The following is a 25,091-nucleotide window of genomic DNA, read 5'->3' as shown; positions in this document are numbered from 1 at the left end:
ATACCTACGGGACATCCAGTTCATGGTGTCCAATGGGTAGGTTAGGAGCTCAGGAGTCTAAGGCAGGATATGTAGATCAAGTGCATAGAGAGAACTGAATCCAAGGGAGCTGATGAGGTCACAAAGAAAAAGAGCACAACATAGAAAGAAGGCCCAAAACACTGCCTCAGGGCACTCTCAATGTAGGTGCAAAGAAATGAACAAAGATCATCGCAGAGACTGGGGAGGAGGGCTCATATAAGCAGAAGGTAAACTGTGAGACCAGAACCAAGAGAACATCCAGGAGGGGGTGGTCAACAGAGACAAAATACTGCAGACAAGGAATCTAAACAACCCCAAAGTAGACACTCCACTTTAGTTTCAACTATGAAAGGGTCTAAGAGCCCATGACATTAAAACACTAAGCTCTTCAACTAAGTTTCTAACAAAACAATGTAGTGTTAGGGGTTAGAAACTAAGTTAAATGAAACAGAAACACTCAAGATCAAATCCAGAGCCATGAAGCTGGTAAAGCTAATCAAGCTTGCCCACCATGTCTGAGCTAAAATGTGACCTAATTTCTGAAAACTGAAAACTATGTCACATATAAAAGCAAAACAGGAGGGCACAGCACAGCAGAGTTTTCCCACCGTGAAAGTCACTCCTTTGCATTGACCTTGGCTTCAAAAGGCCCCTTTAAAAATTCATCTACAATTACCTTACAGTTAATCTCTTAGTACTCTGTGAACACTGCAGATACACAGGGAGCCTCCAAAATACCAGGAACAAGATGGGTGATGTTCAACTGAGGGACTGGGGAAGAACCAGAGAGGGGAAAAGGAAAGATTCTGAGCACCAGACTCAGAATTTCGGGAAAACCTTGGTGTGAGGAGGGTATGCCTACTTCACAATTAAGACATGAGCCACACAGTGAGCCACACAGCTCTAATTCTAATATGTCTGGTAGAGAATGGGATATCCTCCTTATTAAATTCTCCCCCTATACCACCTCATTTCCTACTTTTAGGATATAACACGCAGAGTATGCAAACAAAAACACCGGGGAAAAACTGGACTAGATTATGGTGAACTAAGGACTAGGGAGTTTAAAATTTTGCATGCTATGGATTTTTGTTATTTATGTGTAACTTTTTCCCTGGGTCAAGCACACACATTTCAACATGCATTTAGTTTCCTCTGAAGGGATGTAAATAATAGAAAAAAATAGCAATCAATATATCTTTAAATATTGAGTCATAATATTTCTTCTGAAATAAAAAATTCCCAGCAACAATGAAATTGATACTTGACCTAATTTCCCATTGCCATGAGTATACATAATTGTAATGCTAGATTATGTATACTAATATAGCATATCATTTCATCTATAATTATCCCATTTCAACATTACTTAATACTTGCTATTACAGAAAGTGACACTCTACATGAAGTAGATAGTGGAAAGGCTTAGTTTCTAGCATCAGTTTTGTTACTAACTAGCTGTGACATTAACTAAATCACTCCATGAAGAGATTAGATGAAATGGTATTTAAGATTCCCTTTCAGTTTTATAATTCTGCAATTCTAAATACCATTTGCTGTATATCCTAACTGCACATTCTACGAGGTTCAGTTCAAGGTCCAAGACCTGGTCATTCCTTTGTGGGGAGAATGATTTAATAGGGATTAATGTCATCAGATGATGAGGTTTTAGTAATTTGTCAAGCAGTAAGAAGCAGAGCTAGATTTTGAATACAGGTGCTCTGAATCTAAGCCACTACTCTTTAAGACTATACCACTTTGTACTTGTTCTATGAAGGGAATTATAATGAACATAATTTTCAATTTATAAAAACATGCTGATTCTTAGGGACTCTGACAATAGTAGGTTGTAATCAGTTTCATTCATTATACTACTTAAAGGGAACATGAAATAACTGTCCCAAGTGATCAAGGTAAAGAAATTAACTTCAAAAATCACACATTTCATAGCCAAAAATAAATATCTTTTTGAAAAAAATTGTTAGCTCAGGTATAGGTGGTATTTCATATCATGAGCTTCCCTTCCCCCATCTACTCTTAAATTATGAGAAAGTTCCAGGTAATGATGAACTCCACTAGATCTAAACTAACATTGAATATTACAACTTCTTTTTGACGATATTCAGTTATCAGTATGGAAATTAGTCTTATTACTTCTTTCTATCATTTAAGACTAATGTTATTTCATTTTTGCTTCTTTTTTGTTTTTTTTAGGCAGTTGGGGTTAAGTGACTTGCTCAGGGTCACACAGCTAGTAAGCGTCAAGTGTTAGGTCTGAATCTGGATTTGAACGCAGGTCCTCCTGACTCCAGGGCCGGTGCTCTATCCACTGCGCCACCTAGCTGCCCCAAAATTTTGTTTTTGTTGTTTATGTGATTATTTGTGGTAATTGTTTATCTAATTTTTTTTTAAATGAGGCAGTTGGGGTTAAGTGACTTGCCCAGGGTCACACAGCTATCAAGTGTCAAGTGCCTGGTCTGAGACCAGATTTGAACTCCGGTCTTCCTGACTCCAGTGCCGGTGCTCTATCCACTGCACCATCTAGCTGCCCAAGATTAATGTTATTTCAATCATTTTTAAGGATTCCTATGCATTTTATTCTATTTCTAAACATATTTCAAGTTTACTTTTTCATGTTTTAAAACTGACGTTCTCGGTATCATGTATCACATCAAATGAAACGTTTACCAAAATAACTTTTTAAAAATGCTACTTGTCCTCCAGTTCCAAAAGGGTTTTTTTGTTTTGTTTTGTTTTTAATAGAGCTCAAGCTAATTTTGTCCTATTTTCAGTGAAAATGTTCTAATAATGTAGAAAATCATATGAATCTTATATCCCAATAAAAGGATTCCAAAAATAACATTCCTTCCATTAAGTATACTTCAAAAACTGAACCTTGTTAAAGTAAATGAAATGAGTTTTTCTAAATCTCAAGTCAAGCCATGTTAGGGCAATGGCTTGCCACATATTGATGGGCTGAACTTCTTTTCTTCCTCTCCACAATCTTAATAGCTCTAATCACATTAATCATATTTATTGCTGAGCAATGTCCCCACCATCTGTTACTGACATCATTCTATCTGAAAATATCCTTTTCTAACATCCCCAGCCTTGAGTATTTTGCACTTTAAACTTCAATAGAGAAAGAAAATAATTTAAAATTTGTATTTTTAAATGACTCATTTTGGAAAGATGGCATTAAGACAATACAATTGTATGAGTAAGAAATGGCTTACAAAAGGCAATTCTACCAACATGTTTTAAACTGCTACTCTCATATCCATTTGGCCAAATCCCCATATGCTTTGGATCTGAATAGTGAACATCTCCACTTAACAATACCAAATACTATTTAAAAATGTGTATTTCGGTAGTAGATGTACAAAAGGATCGATAAGCACCTGGAAATTAATTTAATGTAATCCAGGATAACTATTCTTATTAAGCTGTGAGTGCTTACTACTGTTTATTTTTGTTTGGAAAACAGAAAGATGTGCTTCATCATCAATAGCTGTTAGAAGTAACAAAATTATTTCAGCCATGTGTATAAGCCACAAAATTTTTACCAGTATTTTTTATAAATTTACTGAAAAAAATAAACACTTTCCTCACCATTGCATTCCTTTCTCATTACCACAGGATCTTAGATTTGGAGCTGGAAGGGACCCTTAAATCCATCTAGTCCATAACCCTCCTTTCACAAATGAGGAAACCAAGGGCCAGAGAAGGGATCACAAAAAAGTTAAGTGGCAAAGCTGGAATTTAAGGCCAGGTCAAGGCTCCAGATTTGCAAGACTACTATCAGTTGTTTACGATACTAATGCTTCTCTCAAACTAAAATATTCAGCCAGAATTCTACTAATTAAAAAATATTCAACATTGAGTCATAAGGTTTAAATATCCTCTAAGATATATATATATATATATATATACACACACACACACACACACACAAAAATCACTTAAAATCTGTAATGAATTTGTCATGTATCTTCATTAAATGGAGCCAATAATGAACTTTATGTTAAGATACTCCTTTCCCTCATATCTTTTCCAAATAAGCCTAATTCTTTACTACCTTTTTAACATAACCAGTTGGCAAAATTAGCCTCACTGTCCTCTCAAACTTCTTTCCACGGTGCTGTCTCCTCTCATATATATTGCTCTACACAGCATTTTTTTTTTAAGGATCAGCATAAAACAAAGGGCAAAAAAAAAAATGGCAAATCATCTTCCATAGTCTACTCATGACAAAGCATAGCCCTAGGAACATTCCCAAATCACATTTTCATTTGCCTTCTACACATTTCTATTAAACATCAACAAGAGCCTATGTAAATTTATACTATGAGCTTTCAGCAGCCATTTCCTACGTGTATTCCAACCAAATTTTTTGTTAATTATGTATCAATTAACACCAACCTCCCTAGATTCCACTCTTCCCTCTTTCTCCCCTTCCCAAATCTCTATCCTGATCAACTCTTCCTTTTACAGGAACAAGGAGTAAAAGATAGGATCCTCACATGGGATTGCATATATTTGCAAGACTCTAATTTACACTACTATATAGTGCTTACTCTACTTGATCACCTTTTGATGCCTTTTGTGTCCTTATTAAAAGGAAGGAAATTCAAGGCAGTGGTCAGTACATGGTCTCATATCATGGATATGATCATGGATATCATGGTCTCATATCTGGAAGATTTTGAGAATATACCATACAAATGCAGCTTAAGATAGGAGATAAGAAACTGCTATAAATAAGACTTTGTAAAGAAAAATATGTATACAAATGCTCTGTGCTCACTGGTACTTCAGCCAAACATGTAATTAAATCATAAATATTTATTTTAATTTTCAAAATGCTTCTTTTTGCAAATAAAGCAATTCACATTACTTTTGTCAGTGCTTTGTTTCTTAAATCAAATTTACCTGATAGACCCATAGTGAATTCTGATACCTATTCATTTTTAAGATGAAAATTCCTCAACCTTAGTTCTGCTTTTAAAACCATGTTTAGTGCTTTTGTGTCTTTCAGCCATGAAATAAAAAAATTGCTGCCTCAGAAAAGCTCTTTCCAATTCCACTACTGTATTGACAGAGGTCATGGGTTGTCTATTCATGAAAACCCACAATGATACCCATTTACAGTTCTCATTATCCTTCCAAAAGAAGGAACTGTTTCAAATTTCTGCACTGGGCTTCCTTGCAGGAAGCGCCTAGTTTAAATACAACCAAATATAAAAGTTACAGTGCTGATCTTGTTATTCATTTTTTGCAATCTAGTATTAAAATTCAATCTGAGAAAAAAAATGTCCACACTAAAGAAATTATCCACAAAACTAAAATCTTAGCTTTCTAATGTAAATAATGCTTGTAAAACAAGATTTTTATCTAAGGCACAATAACCAAGAGAGTTAAGTCATCTCAGCCTGAGATGATACCATGTTTTGGAAACAAATGAAAACATGTAAAAAATGTTAAGGAGATTCAATCTTACCTAGTCATTTTTCTTTGGGTGGAAGGGAGGTATAAAACATAGTATTTCTATCTAGACACAATTCTGATTTGTGTGAGTTCAAGGACATTAAAGACAAGTGCTTCCCTTTCAAATAAAATGATTCCAAATAAATTCAAAGTCCCATCCCCAAGTATTTTACCATCTGATTTTATCACTTAACTTTACTATCTCCACTTGTAATTGTTTTGGGGGGAACTGATTTTTCAATTTTTATGAACCTCTTAACAGTTGTGAGATAAATTCAATGAATATACAAAGACTGGCCATCTAATTTGACTAGATTAAGAATGTAAAGAAAACACAATGCTTATTATTTATTTTATCATATTAGTATTAGGGTTTGTATTCAATAACCACTCCAAAGGAAGTCTGAAAGGGGTAGGAGGGAAGAGAAGGGAACCCACATTTATTAAGCACCTTTTGTGTGCCAGATACAGTGCTAAGTGCTTTATGAATATTATCTTACTTGAGAAAGTGGATATAACTAAAGGAACTATTTAGGCCAAATCCACCACCCTTTTAATCCATGTTAATTATTTCAGGGCCCCTTCTTTTTACTGTAATAAGCATCACACTCTCCACTTCAATTTTTAACTTGTTCCCCCCCAACACATGCATACCTCATATGCATATTCCTTACCTCCTCCCAGCAGCTCTAGGGGCCCAGTGTTCCTTCTTCCTGTATATGGTGAGATGATGAGTTCCAATCAACATACTTATCCCCCAGCTACTTCCCCACACTTCCAACTTATTGTAGAAGGCATATCTCCGCTTGAACTCGAAGACAATTCTGCAAACACTGGTTTGGAATTAATTTTTAAATAAGATTTATGCTACACAGAAATCTATTTGGCTATTTATATTTATCTTATATAGTACCCAAAGTGGTCTTACTATTTAGCATTCAATTTTATTACTCCTTTGTAAAAAAAAAAATTATTCACCTATGGTCATATGGAAGCTAATTTTTCATAAGCAAATAGTTGCAGCAGTTGATTATAGTTAAATGCACTATTTAAATGATTTGTTGATGGAATTTACTAAGTTGTTTTAAGGTTTAATTGAATGTTTGGACTGCACTTAGTAATTATCAGATGGGAGATTTCATATACTGTGTAATAAATTCAACTAACTACACATCAGTCTAATTTGCTACGAAATTAAACAGTTTCTTCTGTAAGTTAAAGTGCTCCATAAAAGCCTGTATTTTGTTCCTGATTAACTTAAATATGCCATTAGTGTCCAACACCATCTTTTAAAAATAGGTAATATCTATTTTTGACATATTTAAAAGGGACTGTATTCTAATTTTTGAAGGCAGTCATCCAGACAACCGCCCAAGAATACACCTAAGAATTAAGTAGGATCAATATATTTACAGAACTGCGTATCTACAAAAATATAGATACGTAAAGGCTATAGGAAAATAGGAACAACCTAAGAAGGGTTAAATACTTCAAAATGTATGCCTCCTGATAATCATTTCCTTGAAAATGTCACAGGCTACAGTGTCACACTACAGATGTTTTGGCCACTCATAAGGAAAGGCAGCAACAAAATTTCAAGATCCTATGTTTATAGTAATTCTCATTATTATAATAAAACAGGAGATAAGAATGTAGAAAAGAAAACAAGTCAAACTGTTGCTAAATAAAACATTTTCAAGGTTTCCAGGAGGCATCAAGCTCTTTATCATTTCACAGAAGGTACGAGAAGGCTGGTGAATTGCCATGTCTCCCTTCAAAAATACCAAGGGAGATCTCATGACATAACATCCATGGAACATTACTGACATGATCCAGTGCAACATGATGCACGTGTCAGATCACAGCACTAACAAAGAAGCATTGCTTCACAATCTTAGTAAACTGTCTTAGTAAACAAATACCACTGCCAAAAAGTGCTACTTATATACCTGTGTTTTAGTCTTTAAAAAAAAAACAGCACTGTGAATTCTGAAAGCCAATTATTTGAAGAAAAGTTCTTTGGTTCAAATAGGAAGCCTACTGTATGCACGCCCCAACAAGAACATGCTGATCAAAACTGACACCGGTTCACAACGTAAGTTATTTTAATGGCAAGGGGTGGTAAAGTATCAGGGACAATGAAACTCATTTTGCATCTCTCAGCTCAGGAACGGAGCAGTATATAAAATAAATGAACTAATCTAAGATTTAACCTTCTACAGCTCTGAAAAACTGAGAAACAGAGAGACAGACAGAGATAGAGAGACAGAGACAGAGAGAGAGAGAGAATACATGAAAGTGAAACATACCACTACGGGTAGACATTTTAAAACTACTGTACAAAATACGCATAAAACATGATCACTATTTTTTTTATGCAGGTTGAAATGGATCTTGTGTTGGCTAGCAAATTTTAAAATTAAAATTTTTAGTGGTCTAAAAACTATTCTAATTCATGTTGAATAACGGTTCTTAGATCCAAAACCACGTAACTTAAGTCAAAAAAGTAAGATTTCCCACTCAAAAAACTTCTGAAATAATAAAATGTTCATACTACTTTATTATTCTAGGAATATGGAGAAATTCTATAGTGTAAAATAAGGATGAAAGAAACAAATCTGTGGGCACTTATTTATTGCTTTAAGCAGATGTGTGGGGCCTAGTTCATAGCAGAACACAGAGGATACAACCTGGGCTCAAAGTGACTCTCAGCAAGTGACATAACATCTCGTGTCCCCAAGCGACTCTGTAAGACTAGAAGTTGCAGGGCTCCTGCTCAAGCTTCATCACTAGCAGTTCGCTACACCCAATGATACAATAAGTTCAGATGGGGGGGGGGGCGCAGAACAGTTTCAGGAGAACCTGGAAGTGAGGAACATTAAGTGACAGCTTATGTTTGTATAGTCCTTTACAGTTTAAAACTGTTTGCCTCACAACAAGCTTGTAAGGTAAGGTCATATATGTGTTAACCCCCCAGTAGAGAATGAAAAACTGCAGTTGAGAACTTAAATGACTGTGGATGCAGTGAAAGAATGCTTGGTTGTGTAGTCAACGGACCTGGGTTTGAATCTCATCTCTACCAATTACTACCTCTATGTCCCTAGAGTATGTCACCTAATAGCTCTGGGCCCTACTCTTCTCATTTATAAACTATGAATAGGTTGTACTAGGTTACATCTGAAGTCCCTTCCAGCTCTAAATTTATAATGTTATCATTTGCCTATGATCACATGGTTTGGCATGTATCTGAAAAAGAATCTGAATACAGGCCCCAGACAAGACCTGAAGTTTTTCCACTACACAAAATGTATATGAACAAATAAGTTTCATAGATGTGGGGATTCCCTTCCTGGATTTCTGCTCATTTGAAGACCTCTTTCTGAAGAAATGACCAAACCCAAAATATAAGCTCTACCTACACAAGAAAACAAAACATATTTATTATTTCCTGATGTCTGGGCGGCCCTGGGTCTACTGCTGAGACACTACTGCCTAGAAGTTTAAAAGTACACCCTTTAAAAATTTGCTTACATATAACAGTCATGTTGAAAACATAAAACCTCCATCATGGACCTATCCCATTCATGTAACATTTTCCCACCAAAGTACTCATTTTGTCCACCAAATTTCCATATACAATTTTCTTAATTCATAATGCTACTTTATTTATAAGATCTTATTTTCTCTCCACAGTTAAGGCTGTATATGTTTATCATTATTCATTCCAAGATCACTTATTTAGAATTATCCAAGGCCCAAAAAGTTTTCTTAACATTAACTTGATAATAACAAGCTCTAGGTTCTTTTGCTTATTTCTGGAGTTTGGGATTTCTTCCCTTTAACTTCTCCAACTGTGAAATTTTATATATACTTAATATTAATTCTTTTCCACTATTACATACGTTCTCAGTTTTTTCAATGCTATTATTTTATTACAATGTTTTAAAGAATACTTAGGATCATAAGAAGCTGGAAACTAAAACAAAATCTCTTACTTTAAGACTTAAAACATAATCTACCTGGAATAGCATCTACAATAGTAAACTCAAAAATTTCAAGAAAAAAAGAATTTTAATTTACAAAATATGTAATTTGTATGGTTTCACAATATTGTGCATAGCTAAAACACTAATAAAAATAAAAATATTCAAACTGATTTCCAATTACAATAAACTTGGATGCAAAGTATCTATGCTTAACACAATAAGTGTACTGAATTTAAAAAAGCACAAGTCCCAAAACTGCTAGGTACAGATGATAAATATCCTATGAAATTTAGTTAACAGGAAATCTGAAAAATATGACTGGTATTAAGTGATATGTCCTTTCCTCAATTTTGTGATTAACAGGATTTTTTTTATTGGTATTAAGCTAGAGCAAACAAATCAGAATAGTACATATGCAATATTCAGTACACACAAAGTTAAAGAAATTCAAAACCTGTATAAAACAAAAAAATTTGAGAAAAATTATACAGCTTAAGAGATACAGTGGTAAAGGTCCTCTCCATCCCTTGATTACAGCTTGCACTCTGTACCTAAATAGAAGAACTTACTGCACTCAACTGTAATAAGAAATATACTCATGTTAGTATAGAGTGAATTTAGGGGATTAAATAAATTCTCTAAGAACCTTGCATTGGCAAACAGGTGACTTCAGTTGGTGAAAACAGCCTAAGGAAGGGGAAGTGGGGAAGAAAAATTAACTGGTATTCTGAAACATTTTTTAAATAATTTCTTATTTTTCAAACACTGCTTTCCTAACAGAAGTGTTGTACACTTGCACAATGTTAATTACTTTATTATACATGGAAGCCTGTAATAGGCTGATTACACAATAAGACTGCAAACAACCAGTGGTACTTTTCTGACGTCAGAAGAGTACACAGGACTGAAACATCACCAAAAGTACATAAAAAACTCATGAGCATAAACATCAAAGTACAATAAAAAATGTAATCAGAAAAAAATACATTTGCTAAAAAGTGGTTTAGAGCAGCGCCACCGCCTATCAGTAGCTCCGAATGGCCATTAGCGTTCCTAGCAAGTTTCCATTAACTTCACAAGATCCGTGTACAATACTGACTCGTACTCCAGAAAGTACAGGAAAGGCTGCAATTTCACAGAGGTTCTGATGTCATTAGGAAATACTGAGCTCAATTCTCATTGGTTAAGCCACCAGACAGAATTACAACCTTATTACACAGAGCTGTGAGTAAGTGGGGTTAAGATATTATTATACATGGAAACTTGTATTGGATTTACAAATGTGGGGAGGGGCGTTTACACTACTGTTGACTATTTGATGCCATAAGACATATAAAAAGTACATAATGAATTATGTTTTGGAATGTAAATCATTTAAAAATTCAAACTGTCAAGATAGGGAGAAGGGAACAAGGAGGGAAGGCCCAACAACCTTGAAGAACAGGGTTGAGAACAAAGACAAAACATAGAGAAATGTGTGATATACTAGAAGACAAGTGGAAGAGAAAATGTTTTAAACCATGTATAATAAATACATCCCCAAGATTTATATGAATTACATAATACCATCTTATGGTTCTTATGATAGGAACCCAACCACTTAGGTTTCAATTTTTGTTGATGTCACTAGAATCTCTTAATGGAATTACAGCCTTGTTATAGTTGGGATGAGGGGAGGGCGCTTTTCATTCTTCTTTATACTAAAGCTATCATTCCAGGCTTTGATCAAAGATCCAAGAATATTTGTTCTACCAGTCTGGAATGAATGCGGTTTGGAAGATCAGAGTACACTTGAAAAGCTGCAACAAAATATAGGTAGCCAACATCTCAGAATTTTGGATCAGCCCAGATAGAGATAGCAATTTGAAATGTTTTAGATCCCTTACTTAAATGTTGAAATGTATATCATTCTTCTATCTGCAAGTTGGATATTCCAATACAGTGATAATGTATAGAATTCCCATGCGTTATTACACTTTCCTGAGAGTAAAGCAATTAGAATAAACCTTAATCCTAGGAAATTTTTTTTGTAGTTTTTTTTTTTGCATTTAAAACTTTTGGGCTATTCCCTGACAATCTATACATGTAAATTTGATTGCTAAACATTGTCACTTTGAATGTCAAACTATTTTTAATCTATTGATTTTGATTAAAAATCATAATACAAACAGAGCTAAAATCACACTAACAAAATAAACTAAATATGAAAAGTTGCATTGAAAGGGCATGTTACATTATTCTTAATAGGATCATGTAGAAACATTCCAATGGCAGTGTTCTCAAAATAAAACAAAATTACATTGTAAGAACCCCAGCCTGGTCACACTTGGGACCTTACCTGTAACTTTGGCTGGTTGGTGTCTTTACTCTTGTACTACATGGCTCACTTACATCAGACATCATATTTGTATACCCTGAGAAATCTGACACTGAAGTCCTTACTCTATGGTCCACTTCTCCATTAGAGTTAGTGATAAAGGTCATTGGCACCCTGCTGCCCGACTTAAACTGAGAACCAAATGCTTGTGCAAAGTTCTCAATTTGATACGTTGTTCTAGGCTCTATGTCTTTCTGAGGATCTATCTGGCTAGTTAACTCCTGAGATGGTATCTGAAAGCTTGTGGAGGACTCTAAGTTTTTCTGTTCCTTCTGGCTAGTCAATTTCTGAGATGTAGACTGGTAGCTTGATGAAGTCTCTAAGCTTTTCTGCGGATCTATCAGATCATCCAGCTCCTGTGATGGAGTCAGCTGCTGATGGGTGGCCTCCAAAGCAGATAAATAAAAACCTGGTTGAGATCCAAGCAACATCCCAAAAGGAGGCTTTGGCAATGTAGTTGGCAACACTGAGGTAACAGATTGGCTGAAACCACACTCCAGGGGAGATGTAGTGTATATCTGTTTATCTGGAAATAAAGTGTGGTTATGGAGAGTTGAAGACAAACTAACAAACTGGAAACTGGGTCCAAAAGCAAAACCAGTGCTATTTGCTGATCTTTCAAAAGCTTGCTGGATGTATTTGGAATATCCTTGTAACATGTTTGCTTTGTCACTTGAAGGTGTCTGGTTGCCTGGGCTCAAATTTTCCTCTTGAACCATGTCTGAATGTTCTCCTGAGGGGTGTAAATCAACTCGTTCCGTTATACTGAAAGGATCCTCTTTCTGCCCCTCAGATTTACTGGAGTACTGGTCCAAAAGACTTTGTAAGACTTCATCAGGGATTCCAGACTTGTCATGACAAGACTTGATCTCAGTGTTTAGAGATGAGGAATCAATAAGTGACAACGATGCTTCATTATCCATAACGCTCACACCTGCAGACTGGATGACAGACTGTTGGGAGGCCATGTGTCCAACATTTATAGAAAAGGCACTGTTACCGCTGGCAGTTTGTAAATATCTTCTTTTCTTTGAAAACTGCATGGCATCATCATAGTTGCTGCTTAGCTGGCCTTGCTTGCCACCTGCACTCTGGAGAAGACTAATGGCCTCCACGCCACTATTGGACACTATCCCAAGAGAACCACTCGGTTTCCCTGACAGTGATTTCTGTCCAACTATATCTGGTAATGGTGACACAAAATTAAGGTAGTTTTTGTCTGTATTTTTTCTGCTTCCTTTTTTGAAGACCAACTTTGGCACCCTTTTTTGTAATTCATCTATACCAGTGCCAATTATGCCACCACTGGAAGACACAATAGGAATTTCTACTGTATAACTCTGCATGTTGATATTATTTGCAATTTGTGATTCATTTGCTTTACCAGTCTTATGTTCCTTGTTTTCAATAGATACGCTTTTTGACTTATTTTTTCTCCTTGAAGAACTTGTATTTCCCTGAGACAACACAGTCAGGTTACCCATATTGTTATGGTTTGATGACCCAGGTTCTGCACTAGCTGCTCCTTTAGCTAAGGCTTCACCACATGTGCGCCTGTGCTTCAACAATCTATCAGTCCTTGAAAAATACTGTTGACAAGTATCACATTTGTATGGCTTTTCTCCACTATGTGTCCTCTTGTGTCTCTCCATATGGTACTTCTGAATGAACTTCATGCTGCATTGATCACACCCAAATGGCTTCTCTCTACTATGAATTTTCTCATGTCTTTGCAGTAGATACTTCTGAATGAAACCCATGCTACACTGGCTGCATTGGAAAGGTCTCTCTCCTGTGTGAATGAGGACATGTCTGCGCAGGTGGTAGGAGCTCCTGAAAGCAGCGCTACAGTGTTCACAGATGTGAGGTTTCTGACTTGGGGAAAGAATGGCACCTTCTCCATCTCCGACCAGAGAAGGTTTGGAAGAAGCGCTGGGCTTCCGCTTGGCTTTGATTCCCTGAGATTCTGGCTTTGGCCTCTTTGCCTTTTTGACATTAGTGTCCTGCTTTGGCTCCTCGTTGCCGTGGTGGTCATCTGTCCTGCTACTGCTGAGTAACACGTCTCGGTGGTGCTGGGGGGGTGGGTGCTGGCCATGCTGGTGGAGAAGGCTCAGATCCTGGATGACGCCGTGGCTCCCCCCCTCCCCGCCTCCTAGGCCGGGAGGTCTCTCCTCCGCCCCTGCAAACAGTCCTCCATAGTGGTGGTGGTGGTGGTGGTGGTGATGCTGCTGCTCCTCCGGGTCGGTAGGTTTCTCTTGTTTGATGCTCACCAGGGACTGCAGAAATCCCCAGGAGTTCCTCTGCGGGGGGTAGGCCGCGGCCGGCGCCGCGGGCTCCTTCTTGAAAGTCATGTCCGGGGCAGGAGGAGGAGGCGGGGGAGGCTCGGCGGCTGGGGCTGTGGAGTTGGAGGTCGAGGAAGAAGAGGAGGAGGAGGAGGTCGAGGAGGAGGAGGAGGAGGAGGAGGAGAGGAGGAGAGGAGGAGGAGGATAACACGCACTGCGGGGGAGGGGCGGCCCCCACCGCCGCCCGGGTGAAGCTGGTGACCGGGGGGAGCCGGTGGTTGAACATGACCATACTCGGGGGGAAGGTGGGTTCCATCTCCGCCCTCCTGCTGCTGCCGCCGCCGCCGCTGCTGCTGCTGCCGCCTGCCGCCGCCGCCGCCGCCGCTACTGCTACCGCTGCCGCCGCCGCCGCCGCTACTCAGGAACCCGCTGCCGACTTTCATACCCCGGAGGAGGCCTGGCTGAGGAGAGGAGGAAAAGGGAGGAGAAGGGAGGGAAGGAGGAGGAACCGGGCCCCGCGGCCGGGACCACCGCGGCGCTCAGACCCCGCCGCCGCCGCTGCTGCCGCCGCCGCCGCCGTCGCCGCCGCCCAGACCGCAACGCGCCCGGCGCTTCGCCCCGGCCGCCTCCAGCCCCAGCGCACCCTACCCCGGGCCTTCCCCCTCCCCCCTCCCCGGCCCCCAGCAGCAGCACTTACGGGTCCCGCCGCCGCCGCCGCCGCCGCCACCGAAGCCGTCGTCGCCTCCAGTTAATAAAAATAACGCCGAGTCCTCTCCACAATGGAATTAAAAGCCTCCCTGGCACTGCGCAGGCGCGGCGCGGGGTCTGCTGGGAACTAGTCGACCCGGCCGGAGGGGAGCTCTGGGGAGCCAGGGCGCCTGCGCAACAGTTTCCGCCCGGCCGGCCTGTCAATCATTCGGGCGGTTGGGCCCAGGGTTGGGGCCGACTCGTGTGCGGCCAGTGGGGCGGGGACTTGTGAGGTGACCGGCGGGGTGGGCCTGGTCTGAGGCAAAGAGGATGAGGGCCCAGGGCGCGTAGGACCTTAGACGTGCAACTGGCAGGGCCAGAAGGGACGAGGATTTGGGATTGGAGTCACCCGGGCAGGAAGAAAGAGGGCGCCCGGGAAAAGGAAGGAGCAAACGGGGAAGGGATGGAAGGTGAAGTGGGGAGCAGAGGGGGACCTAGCCCATCAGCGGGTTGCTCAAGGTTAGACTAGAGCACCCCCTTGGGGGCCCTCGGTGCTGGACCTCAGACACCCCCCTTCCCCAGTCGTCATGCCGTCACCAAGTCCATTCACCCCTGCGTTAGTTCGTGGTCTCTTGGACCCGGTTCGTTTGCAGTCGTGGGAGTGGCTTACTTTGAAAACGTAATTGGGGTTCCTTTGCAAAAAAAAAAAAAGTTGCTGTCTTACTGCCAACCTACCTGAAGGCTACTCAAAAAGGAAACCGCTTGCAATCCTAGTTCAGCCGCCCTATAAAACACACGCCCACACGCATTTCATCATCATTAAACGTTATTTAAATGCCCACATTCCTTTGTAGGCTTACTAATGAGCCTATTTGTCCTGTTATCTCTCAGCCACTTTTGTTTTTTGGAAACTGAAGTGGCTACCAATATCACTAGCACCTTTGGAAGATCACTGATGTCATTCTTCACCGCCACCCCACCCCCATCCCTTCTTCCAAGCCAAACTGGTATCCTAAGGAGTATAGGCAAGACTATTCATTTTTTTTCCTTAAAGGAATCTCCCAAACCCAAACCGAACATATCAACTTGACAAATATGTATTGAGCACCTGTGTGCTAGGTGCACATCTTATTATAAGCTCCTTGAGGGCAGGGACAGCCAGTTGGTATATCCACTGTGCCTGGCACAGAGTGGGTGCTTAATAAATGTTGATTGAATTGAATTGATATTGAGAATGCAGCCGTCTGAAGTTGCATTTTCCTTTTGGATTACATAAATAAGTCACTTTTTAAAAAAACAAGGAAATCTGGAACTTTGCACAGGTGCCTGGCACATACTAGGTGTGAAATAAATGTTTCTTGACTTGAAATGCTGGAACTGTAATATATACCTTTTATGGTATATTTTCTGAATATCAAAATAAAACAAGATGATTTTCTTTTTTCCTTTTATTCTAGTATTTTATCCATGAGCTATAGTTCATGTTTATATAGTTTATGGTGTGCAAAACCTTTTCCTCACAACCACCCTGTGAGGTAGGGTAACATTATTATTGAGTATATTTTATAGGTGAGGAAGCTAAGACCTAGAAGGATGAAAGGACTTGTCCAGTGTTGCAGCTGGGAATCTTAATCTCTAACACCATGCTGACTTAATGAAATTATGAATAAATACCCATAGGCCTCACTTATTTGGCCTTAAATATTTATGAATAATTTTTAAAATATTAAAGGTGATTCATAAAAAGAAACCAATATTTCATGGAATATTCTATATAATGTTTTAGAGTTAAGAAAAATTAGTCCCTAATTGCATATAACTATAAATGGCAAAGTTCTGTCCCTTGAACTGTAAAACTTTAATACAGTCAACTGTAGCTAAGTGTTAAAAGAAAGACTGGAAATTCAAAAACTTAAAACAGCAGTAAAATATTAGTCAATGCCTATGAGAAATGAGTCTGTCCCTTTATTCAGGGTGTCTGTGTTTAATGGTAAGCTGGGATGCATATAAGCTAGTCCAAGCATGAAGGGCAGTAGGACACTCATATGGAAAGCCAACTTTGTCCCTCAGTTATCAAGATAAGAAACCTGTCATTTCTCTCATTCACTCTGTCAGCCTTGAGATACTCCAAGCAGACTTACCTCTGTGTTGTACACCCCATATATCAGGAAGATGAAGAGACCCTGTAAAATAAAATGGAGGGGAAAAGCTGTTAACTCTAATCATTTCAGCAGTAGAAATACCTGAAATAAACTTTCCTGGGAACAGACAAAAGAAGACACACTTCATCAAGGTCAATTTATTTTTCTATTTTTCAACATTATAAGCTGTACCTTGAACATTTATTTGGTAACATGGGACTGCATTTTGCCTATGGCATTTTGTGCTATTCACCTCTTTAGAAATAGAAAAAGATGTCACCAATAGTGGAGCTTATTAATTAGAAAAATTGTTATGCTTGCCTCTGAACAATCTTTGCTTAATGAATTAAAGATGAACTCAGAAATGTCACTCAAATAATTTTAGAATCATTGGTGAACTATTAGTATTTCTAAATACCATAAAAAATTTGGTTACAGTAGATATGTAAGCCATACCTCAAATAAATAATACCTTTTATTAAAATGTGAATTGTCTTATAGGAAAAAGAATAGGATAGTAAAAATGCTATCATTTCAATTAATTTCCAAATAATTAGCTGTTGTGAAATTTTGCAACTTTTCTGTATTTTAAAAAGTTCCTAGTTTAAAATCTAAGAAATATGCTACTTAACCTTATATTTAACACCTCCATATAATTATGCAGTACTTAGCTCACTGCAAATGTCATAAAGGAAGGTTTTTGTCAATCATACCTATATATAAAAACTCATTAGAAGTTAGAATAGTAAACTCAATTTTCCATAGAAAAATACATGTCAATTACTAATGCCTCATTAGTGCCCATCTTTCTTTACCTGTCTTTGCTTTTGGAAATTGAAGCAAACATTAAGCACTAATGTGGTAATGATTATATAGGGGACCATAATTAAAATCTGTAATAAATGCTTAAAATTAAGAAAATAGCAAATTGTGATGATTTTCAGAAAGTACTCTATATATTACTAACTAAACTTAGATTTAGAGATTAGATTTATGTTAGAAGGTAGAGGAGCCCTGAAGTATTATTTCTACATTTGATTTTTATCTCTGAGTTCATATGACAAATGATGCACAAGAGTTCACAAAAAAACAAGTTAAAAATAAAAATTCATAATAATTTCTTAATGATTTGTATCAGTCAATTCCCTTATAGACTTTGAGCATCACATTTTTAACAGAAATGTTTAGTACAAAGGGTTTTTTTCACCTTTCCGTAAGTTTTCTTCTCATTCTAGTTGCTTATATTTTATTGGTGCAAAAGCATTTTATGTAATAAAATGGTCTATTTTGACTTTTATAATCTCTTTGATTCTATATATCTGTTTGTGAAGGTTTCCCTTGCCTACAATTGTGAATAGCACTTCTCTCTCTCTCTCGCTGTCTCTCTCTGTCTCTGTCTCTGTCTCTGTCTCTCTCTCTCTCTCTCTTTTGGTGTAAGTTGACTTTTTTATTTGTACTCATTGGGTCATAGATTTATAACCTGAAAGGAAATTATCATCCTCTAGTTCACACTCTTCATTTTTATTGATGAGGAAACTGAGGCTCAAATTAAGTACCTGATCAAGGTCACATAGATAATAAATGGTAGACCTGGGATTCAGACTCAGATTCTCTGACTCATAATTTAGTTGTCTTCCTGCTATATCATTCTATGGTATAAGATGCTTTTCTAAATTTTTTTTTGCCAAATTGCTTTCTAGTTTTCTTGGTGGTTATTATCAAATACAGAGTCCCTTCTGCAATTGTTTGTGTTCTTAGGTTTACTGATAACTCAATGTCTTTGTGCGTTTACTTATCTAATCTGTACTTCTAATGTATTTTCCTATTTTTTATTCAGTACCAGATAGTTTTGATAATTACTGCTTTGTAATATAATTTGAGATCTGACAATACCAACCTCCTTCCTCCTTTTCTTGCTTATTTCTAATGATGCTTTCTGGCATAATAATTAAAACATTAAAAGTACTATAGCACCTGAGCAAATAATGAAAAACTTTAAGAGAGTATATGAATTATTGAATCTTACCATTTCAGTGGGAGATTTTAAAAAGCACATGCATACTCATAGCCATTATGCTGTGTGGGTGTATATATCATACCTAGCATAATTTCAAAAGAAAACAACCCTTTCAAAGAAACAGAACAGATTTATACAGCACAGATTGAACAGAATTAATTTTGTTTTACAGGTCATTATCTTATTGACTACTATTTCTTTCTATTCTAGATAATTCTGGGTTTTTCTCAGTTATCTAAGTGTGATGGTACACAGCTGCAATTCAACAGATAATTTCAAACTCTATTCAGTTGTAGAACTATATGAAGGATAAATAACTCAAATCTGAATCCCATTTAAGAGTTTGTAATTTTACCTTTGTATAGATAAAAGGTGAGTTATTATGTAAGTCAAATTTCTACAAATTGGGTCACATAGTAATGCAGCACATGTAATAAATATTAAGGAGCCTTACTATCTGGATAACATCTTCAGTAACTCTTTTGGTATTAAAAAAAATGATTGGTTACATGAGTAGTCCCCTAATTTTTTTGGTCTTAGAAGTTCATATTTTCATATGCCATATTTTCTTAAAGTGAGACCCACATCTAGGAGAAAAGCAAAGCAGAAAGCAAACCAAATAAGATAAAAGTATATATTTTTTCTATATCTGTTGGCCTGATAGTTTATGTCATTCATATATACAATTACTAGCAATTCACCACTCTCTAATAATTATTTTTGCATTTTATTACATTCAATCTCTTTATGGCAAATATATGCATACATGTGCTATTTTTTGAGCTTTTAATTAATATAAAATGAATAGCCATATGCACCCCTTTCCAAGAAAGTTGAAAATTTGTCAGTTTAACTGAGGGGAAAGAAATCATATCTAAGCAGTATCTTATTCCCTTCTTCTCCTCTTTTTCTTCAACAGATGTACAACATAAGAACGTGAGTAAGCCTAGTTAACCAATAAGTGTCTGCCTGAGAATTGTGAAGTCTGAAACTTAAAATTACTGTGGGGAGTCCATGTCTCCCCTTCCCTCAGGCAATCTACATGATGTCAACATAGCCAGTGAAAAATTCAATACAACTAGGTTTGAAGTCTTATATGACACAAAATTGCCACTTGGATTTTTTTCACCAAACTGACCAGTTATTTGATTTATTCAACTGCTGTTTGGGCATCATATAGACATAATTTTCAAAATATAAGCCTTTCATTATTAGATTTACATCCCATTTCCTGTCCCTTTAGATTCTGAAAAGAAAAAAAAGGTAACAAAACAAACTATTGGATAAAAATCCTAGACTTCTTACTACTTCATAACTATGAGCCATTTTTCAATTCCTGCAGAGAGAACCCTGTTAGGAACAGCTGGAAGGAACCAACTGCCAAACCTCAACTGGCACAGAAATTTCTGGAACTCCTTACTCCAACATTCTGTCCTGTTGAAGACTAATCATCAAAAATATCCCACTTATTTCTGAAATATCTGCAAAGATGAAAGATTCTTCAGCTGTTACACAGGTATCAACTTTTTTTTTCTCTCCATCCATAGGAATATTGCTGTGCTTAATTGGTGCCACCATTTATAGTGATACCAAATTCCTAGTGCTGCAACCACAGTAAAAATATCAATAATTGGGCAGGAAGCAACCAAGTGTAACAAGCTGGATTCCTATTGCATGTGAATGCTTATTGGCAAGAGCTAGAATCTGGAGAAGACGTTAAGACATTACTCAGATACTATACAGCAGTTAAAGAAGGAAGCTCTAGAAAAAGAGAGAGAAAGAGACACTGATCCCTTGCTGTAGTTCATCTAAGACACCTTGAAAGCAAAGGCAACTTTTTAAACAATTCCAACCATTATGGAAGCAGTCATGGGAATAATTTGTACAAACAGATAAAAGGATTGAGACCTAGTCTGTTGTTTTTGTATTGATCATTTTTGTGCTTTTATCATACTCTTTATGGTTGCTGCAAAATCAATCTTCTTTCAAGTGGTAACATGTTATTTTCCTTTCCTATGCTATGAAAAGAAAAGAACAGGTACCCTGCTTAAACACTGAACACTATATCATAGCCTCACAAATGAAAAAAATAAAACTTAACAACTAGGTTAAGACTTCAAATGTGAGCACACATTAACACCTCTGTCACCAGGTTCAAGATGAGATTGTAGAGGTCATTCAACACATAGGTTTATTAAATTCATTTCACAAACATAAAATTGTTTCAAACAACTTTGGTTCTGTTCAGATCTCAGGTGGTCTAGCTGGTACAGCAGGAAATGAACGTTAAGAACTGTTTCTCATTACTATGTGCCAAGTGTGTTTTATGTTCTCTTCTTGTATCACTGCAGATTCACATTTGATGACGTATTCTTACTATGTGCTGGTTTACGTATGGTTTCCCATCCAGAAGCAGCTGGGTGACTGCATAGTCAAACGGGCTCATTGTTATCGTCAACATTTATTGAATAGCCATAGGAACATATGGCACTGTACTAAAAGGTGCAAGATTTTAGAAAGGATAGAGACATTGTGTTTGTTTTTAAAGAGACAGTCAAGGGGGGAAAATAAAAGCAAATTCATTTGCATGTAAGAAATTCACCCTGATATATATAAACTACCATAATATTAGGAAAGCTTAGTGCTCGATGCGTGAAGACTTCCTGGAGGAAAAGAAACTAACATGAAATATTATCACTTTTATCAGTTTTTGTAATGTATAGAAGAAAACTCAGAGAAGTTCAGAAGGAAGCATAGAAAAGCAGGGAAATTTTGAAAGTAATGTGTAAGATTTTTTATAGGTCTTTTTTTTTAGAGTGAGCAGTATAAAATGGAAATTCACAATTTCATATAGAATTCCCTTTTCTCTTTTTTCTATGTATATAGAAATGTTCCTTTCTTTACTCAGATTTTTAAAATAGAAAAAACCATGAGTCTTAAAGGAGAAGAACAATTGCATGGCAGCAAATGGGAGGCATGTGATGACTTGACAGCTTCAACAAGAGTAATCAGATTTAGGGAGGTCTGTACATAGGGGATGGCAAGTATATTTGCTTGAGGAACAGAGCAAGCAGAAGTGTAAAAAAGGATGAAAATTATTTCATTTCTGAAGTTTAGCTAATAGAGAGGACCTTTGCAGTACCATCAGGAAACAGAATTTAATCTAGAACAGGGCTCCTTAACCTGGGGTCTATGAACTTTAAAAAGTACTTTGATAACTGTATTTCAACATAGTTAGTTTCCTTTGTTATCCTATATATCATATGTCCCACCACCTGCATGGCACAGTGGATCTGGAGTTGGGAAAACCTGTTTTCCAAGGGTGCCTCAGACATGTACTAGCTGATTGATGCTGGCTAAGCCACAAGCTCTATCTGCTTCAGTATTTTCAACTGTAAAATGGGTATCATACTAGTACCTACATCACAGAGTGGTTGTAAGGGACAAATGAGATAATATTTGTAAAGTGCTTCGTAATCTGTAAAGTGCTATTATCAATGCTATTATTTATTTATTCGCTTCTAAAAATATTATTCTGAGAAAGGTTTCACCAACTTCCAAAGGGATCCATGACATAAAAAAGTTAAGAATGCTTTATCTAGAAGATGACAGAAATATATTAAAAGATTTTAAGGAGGAAATGATTCTTTCAAAGTGTTTTTAGGGTTAATTTTGGCAGAGATGCACAGGAACAATTGGAAGAAGGAATAGGAAATAAATGTGAGAACCATATGATGAAGAATGCATAGACCAGATTTAAGGTTACTAGAAATGTGTTAAGGGATTTGATGAGAAACAGAATTCAATGAAAGATCCAAGAAATGTTGTGCAGGGGGGAAATGGTAGAATCATATTTACTACATAAATGTAAGAGATTAAAGCTAAATTTAGAATAGAGAAAGAATAATGGTATTAACAGCAGTTACAGGGAAATGGGGATAAGGATAGGGAAAGTTTTTAGGGAAAGATTCTGTACACCGTCCTTCATATGCTCTGGTAGTAGTAGGCAGACATTTTGGTGTCTGAGAGGCAGCTGAACCATTGTTCTCTCTGTCAGAGGAGCAAGGTTCCAATCCTAGTTATGTGCTAACTGTTATTTGTATAACCTTAGGTAAGTCATTTAATGTATCTAGGTCTCAGTTTCTTCATGTATAAAATAAGAAACTTGGATTTGCTTATCTATAAGGTACCTTCCTGCTTTAAGTCCTATGACTTAGTTTTGGTGACTTAAGATGTAATTACACAGGGAAAATTACCAAATAGACAAATATCAGGTGTCTAGCGATCCTACTCATAAGAAGGGATACTCACGAACAAAACAAAGGAACATTTCATATATAAATCTAATAATTAAAAACAAATGCATTTGTATGCATGCATTGTGAAATACTGACTTTCTTTTTGTGATCTCTTGTGGAGACTTAATTAATTTAGCTATTCGAGGCTTGTAATTATAAAATGTCATACCTGGAAAAGACATAATATAGTCCAACATCCTCATTTAATAGATGTGGAAACTGAGACCCCCAAAAATGAAAGGATTTGCCTAAGGTCATATAGCTAGTAAGTGGCGATCTGAATTCAAAGCCAGATGCACCTCAAAGTGCGCTTTCTTTTTCCATGACCTGATGCTTATGTTTAAGAATATCCTATGGTTAAGAATATCACTTAGCAGAGTGTCTGGTGTACAATAGGTACCTAATAAATATTAGTTCCCTTGAAGAGAAACTTTTGTCTTCTCTGAATTCACAATATTGAAGTTGGGTATAAATATGTTTATATCCTCACCCTTCTGATTTCAGTGAAAGAAGCAAATCTCTGCTGAGGTGAGCGACTATACACTACCTTTGATCCCACCACTCTGTACTCCTTTGGATTTCTTCACTATACCCAGGAAATTTTCATTCAGGAAGATTATTTCAGCCCTACCACTTACACTTCTGAAGTACTCTCTGCCTCTGGGGCCCCTCCTCCTGATTGGAGGGCTCTTCACAGAATCTCCGTTTCAGGAAGGTGCCCAGCCAGCCATCTCTTCATTTCCCACTAGGCTGCACTCTTCTGGACATCTCCACCCCAAACCAGATATCAGCTTCTTTTTATTCCTTGTCTTCCTCATTAGAATGTAAGCACCTTGAGGGAGGGGCTATCTTTCTTTTTGTTTGTATTTGTGTTCCTAGCACTTATAATAGGGCAGCTAGGTGGCACAGTGTATAGAATGTTAGGCCTGGAGTCAAGAAGACTCATCTTCCTGAGTTCAAATCTGGACTCAGACACTTCCTAACCGTGTGACCCTGGGCAAGTCACTTAACCCTGTTTGCCTCAGTTTCCCCATCTGTAAAATGAGCTGGAGAAGGAAATGGCAAACCACTCTAGTATCTTTGCCAAGAAAACATCCAAATGGATTCATGAAGAGTTGAACACAACTGAACAGCAGCAGCATTTATCACATCATCTGACACATGGTAAGTGCTTCATAAATGCTTGTTGATAAACTGATGCTATCCTGACAACTCTTATTGAAAAGGGGGCACATCATCCCTGCCATCACCAATATCAACTGTCTCCAACAGGTAGGCAATCTCAAGAGCCCCATGCTTTCAGCCTAGCCCCTACATACATTATGAAAAGGAACAACCTTTGTGTAGATGTAACCTAGAAATTTCTTCTGCAGGTGCCCAATATTTAGCACAGTGATTTGAGCTTAGTACAGAGGTCTATGTCCTTCTTAAATTTCTAAAGTCCAAGAACCCTAAATGGTACCTAGGCCCTAGAGGCTATTCTCTTCCTACATATTTGACTGTCCCTTCTGTCTCCTTTACAGTGTCTTTACCCAGGTCACACACATTAACTCTAGGAATTCCCCAGGGGTCTGTCCTGGGCTTTCTTCTCTTCTCCCTTAATATCTTATTTGGTGATTTCAGCATATCCCATAGATTCAATTTTCTCAATGCAGATGATTCTCAGACTTATTTATCTAGCCCTTGTCTCTCTCCTGACCTCTAGCCTTGTATCACCAGGTGCCTATTGGACATCTTAAATTGGATGTCCTATATACAACTCAAACTCAACATGTCTAAAACAGAAATTATTATA

General features: G+C 37.5%; 1 protein-coding gene and 1 long non-coding RNA gene across 4 annotated transcripts in view; one reads left to right on the top strand and one right to left on the bottom strand.

The window, feature by feature from the left end:
- The first annotated feature begins 169 nt into the window (after positions 1-169).
- LOC110219564 (uncharacterized) overlaps positions 170-25,091 on the top strand; it is a 127,854-nt gene continuing 102,932 nt past the window's right edge. Inside the window, exons 1-2 of one of the 3 annotated variants that reach the window (XR_002327674.2) lie at positions 170-248; positions 20,341-20,514. This is a non-coding gene — a long non-coding RNA (uncharacterized LOC110219564). Of the gene's footprint in view, positions 249-18,857; positions 19,371-20,340; positions 20,515-25,091 lie in introns of those variants that run through there. The other 2 variants (XR_013487337.1, XR_013487338.1) reach the window with 2 other exon arrangements.
- Positions 9,843-14,926, bottom strand: ZNF281 (zinc finger protein 281). The gene is given in 3 exon segments (XM_021002985.2): positions 9,843-14,326; positions 14,329-14,610; positions 14,851-14,926. Coding segments are annotated over 2 exon segments (2,766 nt in total). The 5' UTR covers positions 14,597-14,610; positions 14,851-14,926; the 3' UTR covers positions 9,843-11,828.

Source organism: Phascolarctos cinereus, unplaced genomic scaffold, assembly GCF_003287225.1.
Source record: "Phascolarctos cinereus isolate Bilbo 61053 unplaced genomic scaffold, phaCin_HiC Scaffold_5;HRSCAF=322, whole genome shotgun sequence".
Lineage (NCBI taxonomy): Eukaryota > Metazoa > Chordata > Mammalia > Diprotodontia > Phascolarctidae > Phascolarctos > Phascolarctos cinereus.
Note: the sequence above shows the minus strand (reverse complement) of the source record. Positions and strands in the feature narration are given on the sequence as shown.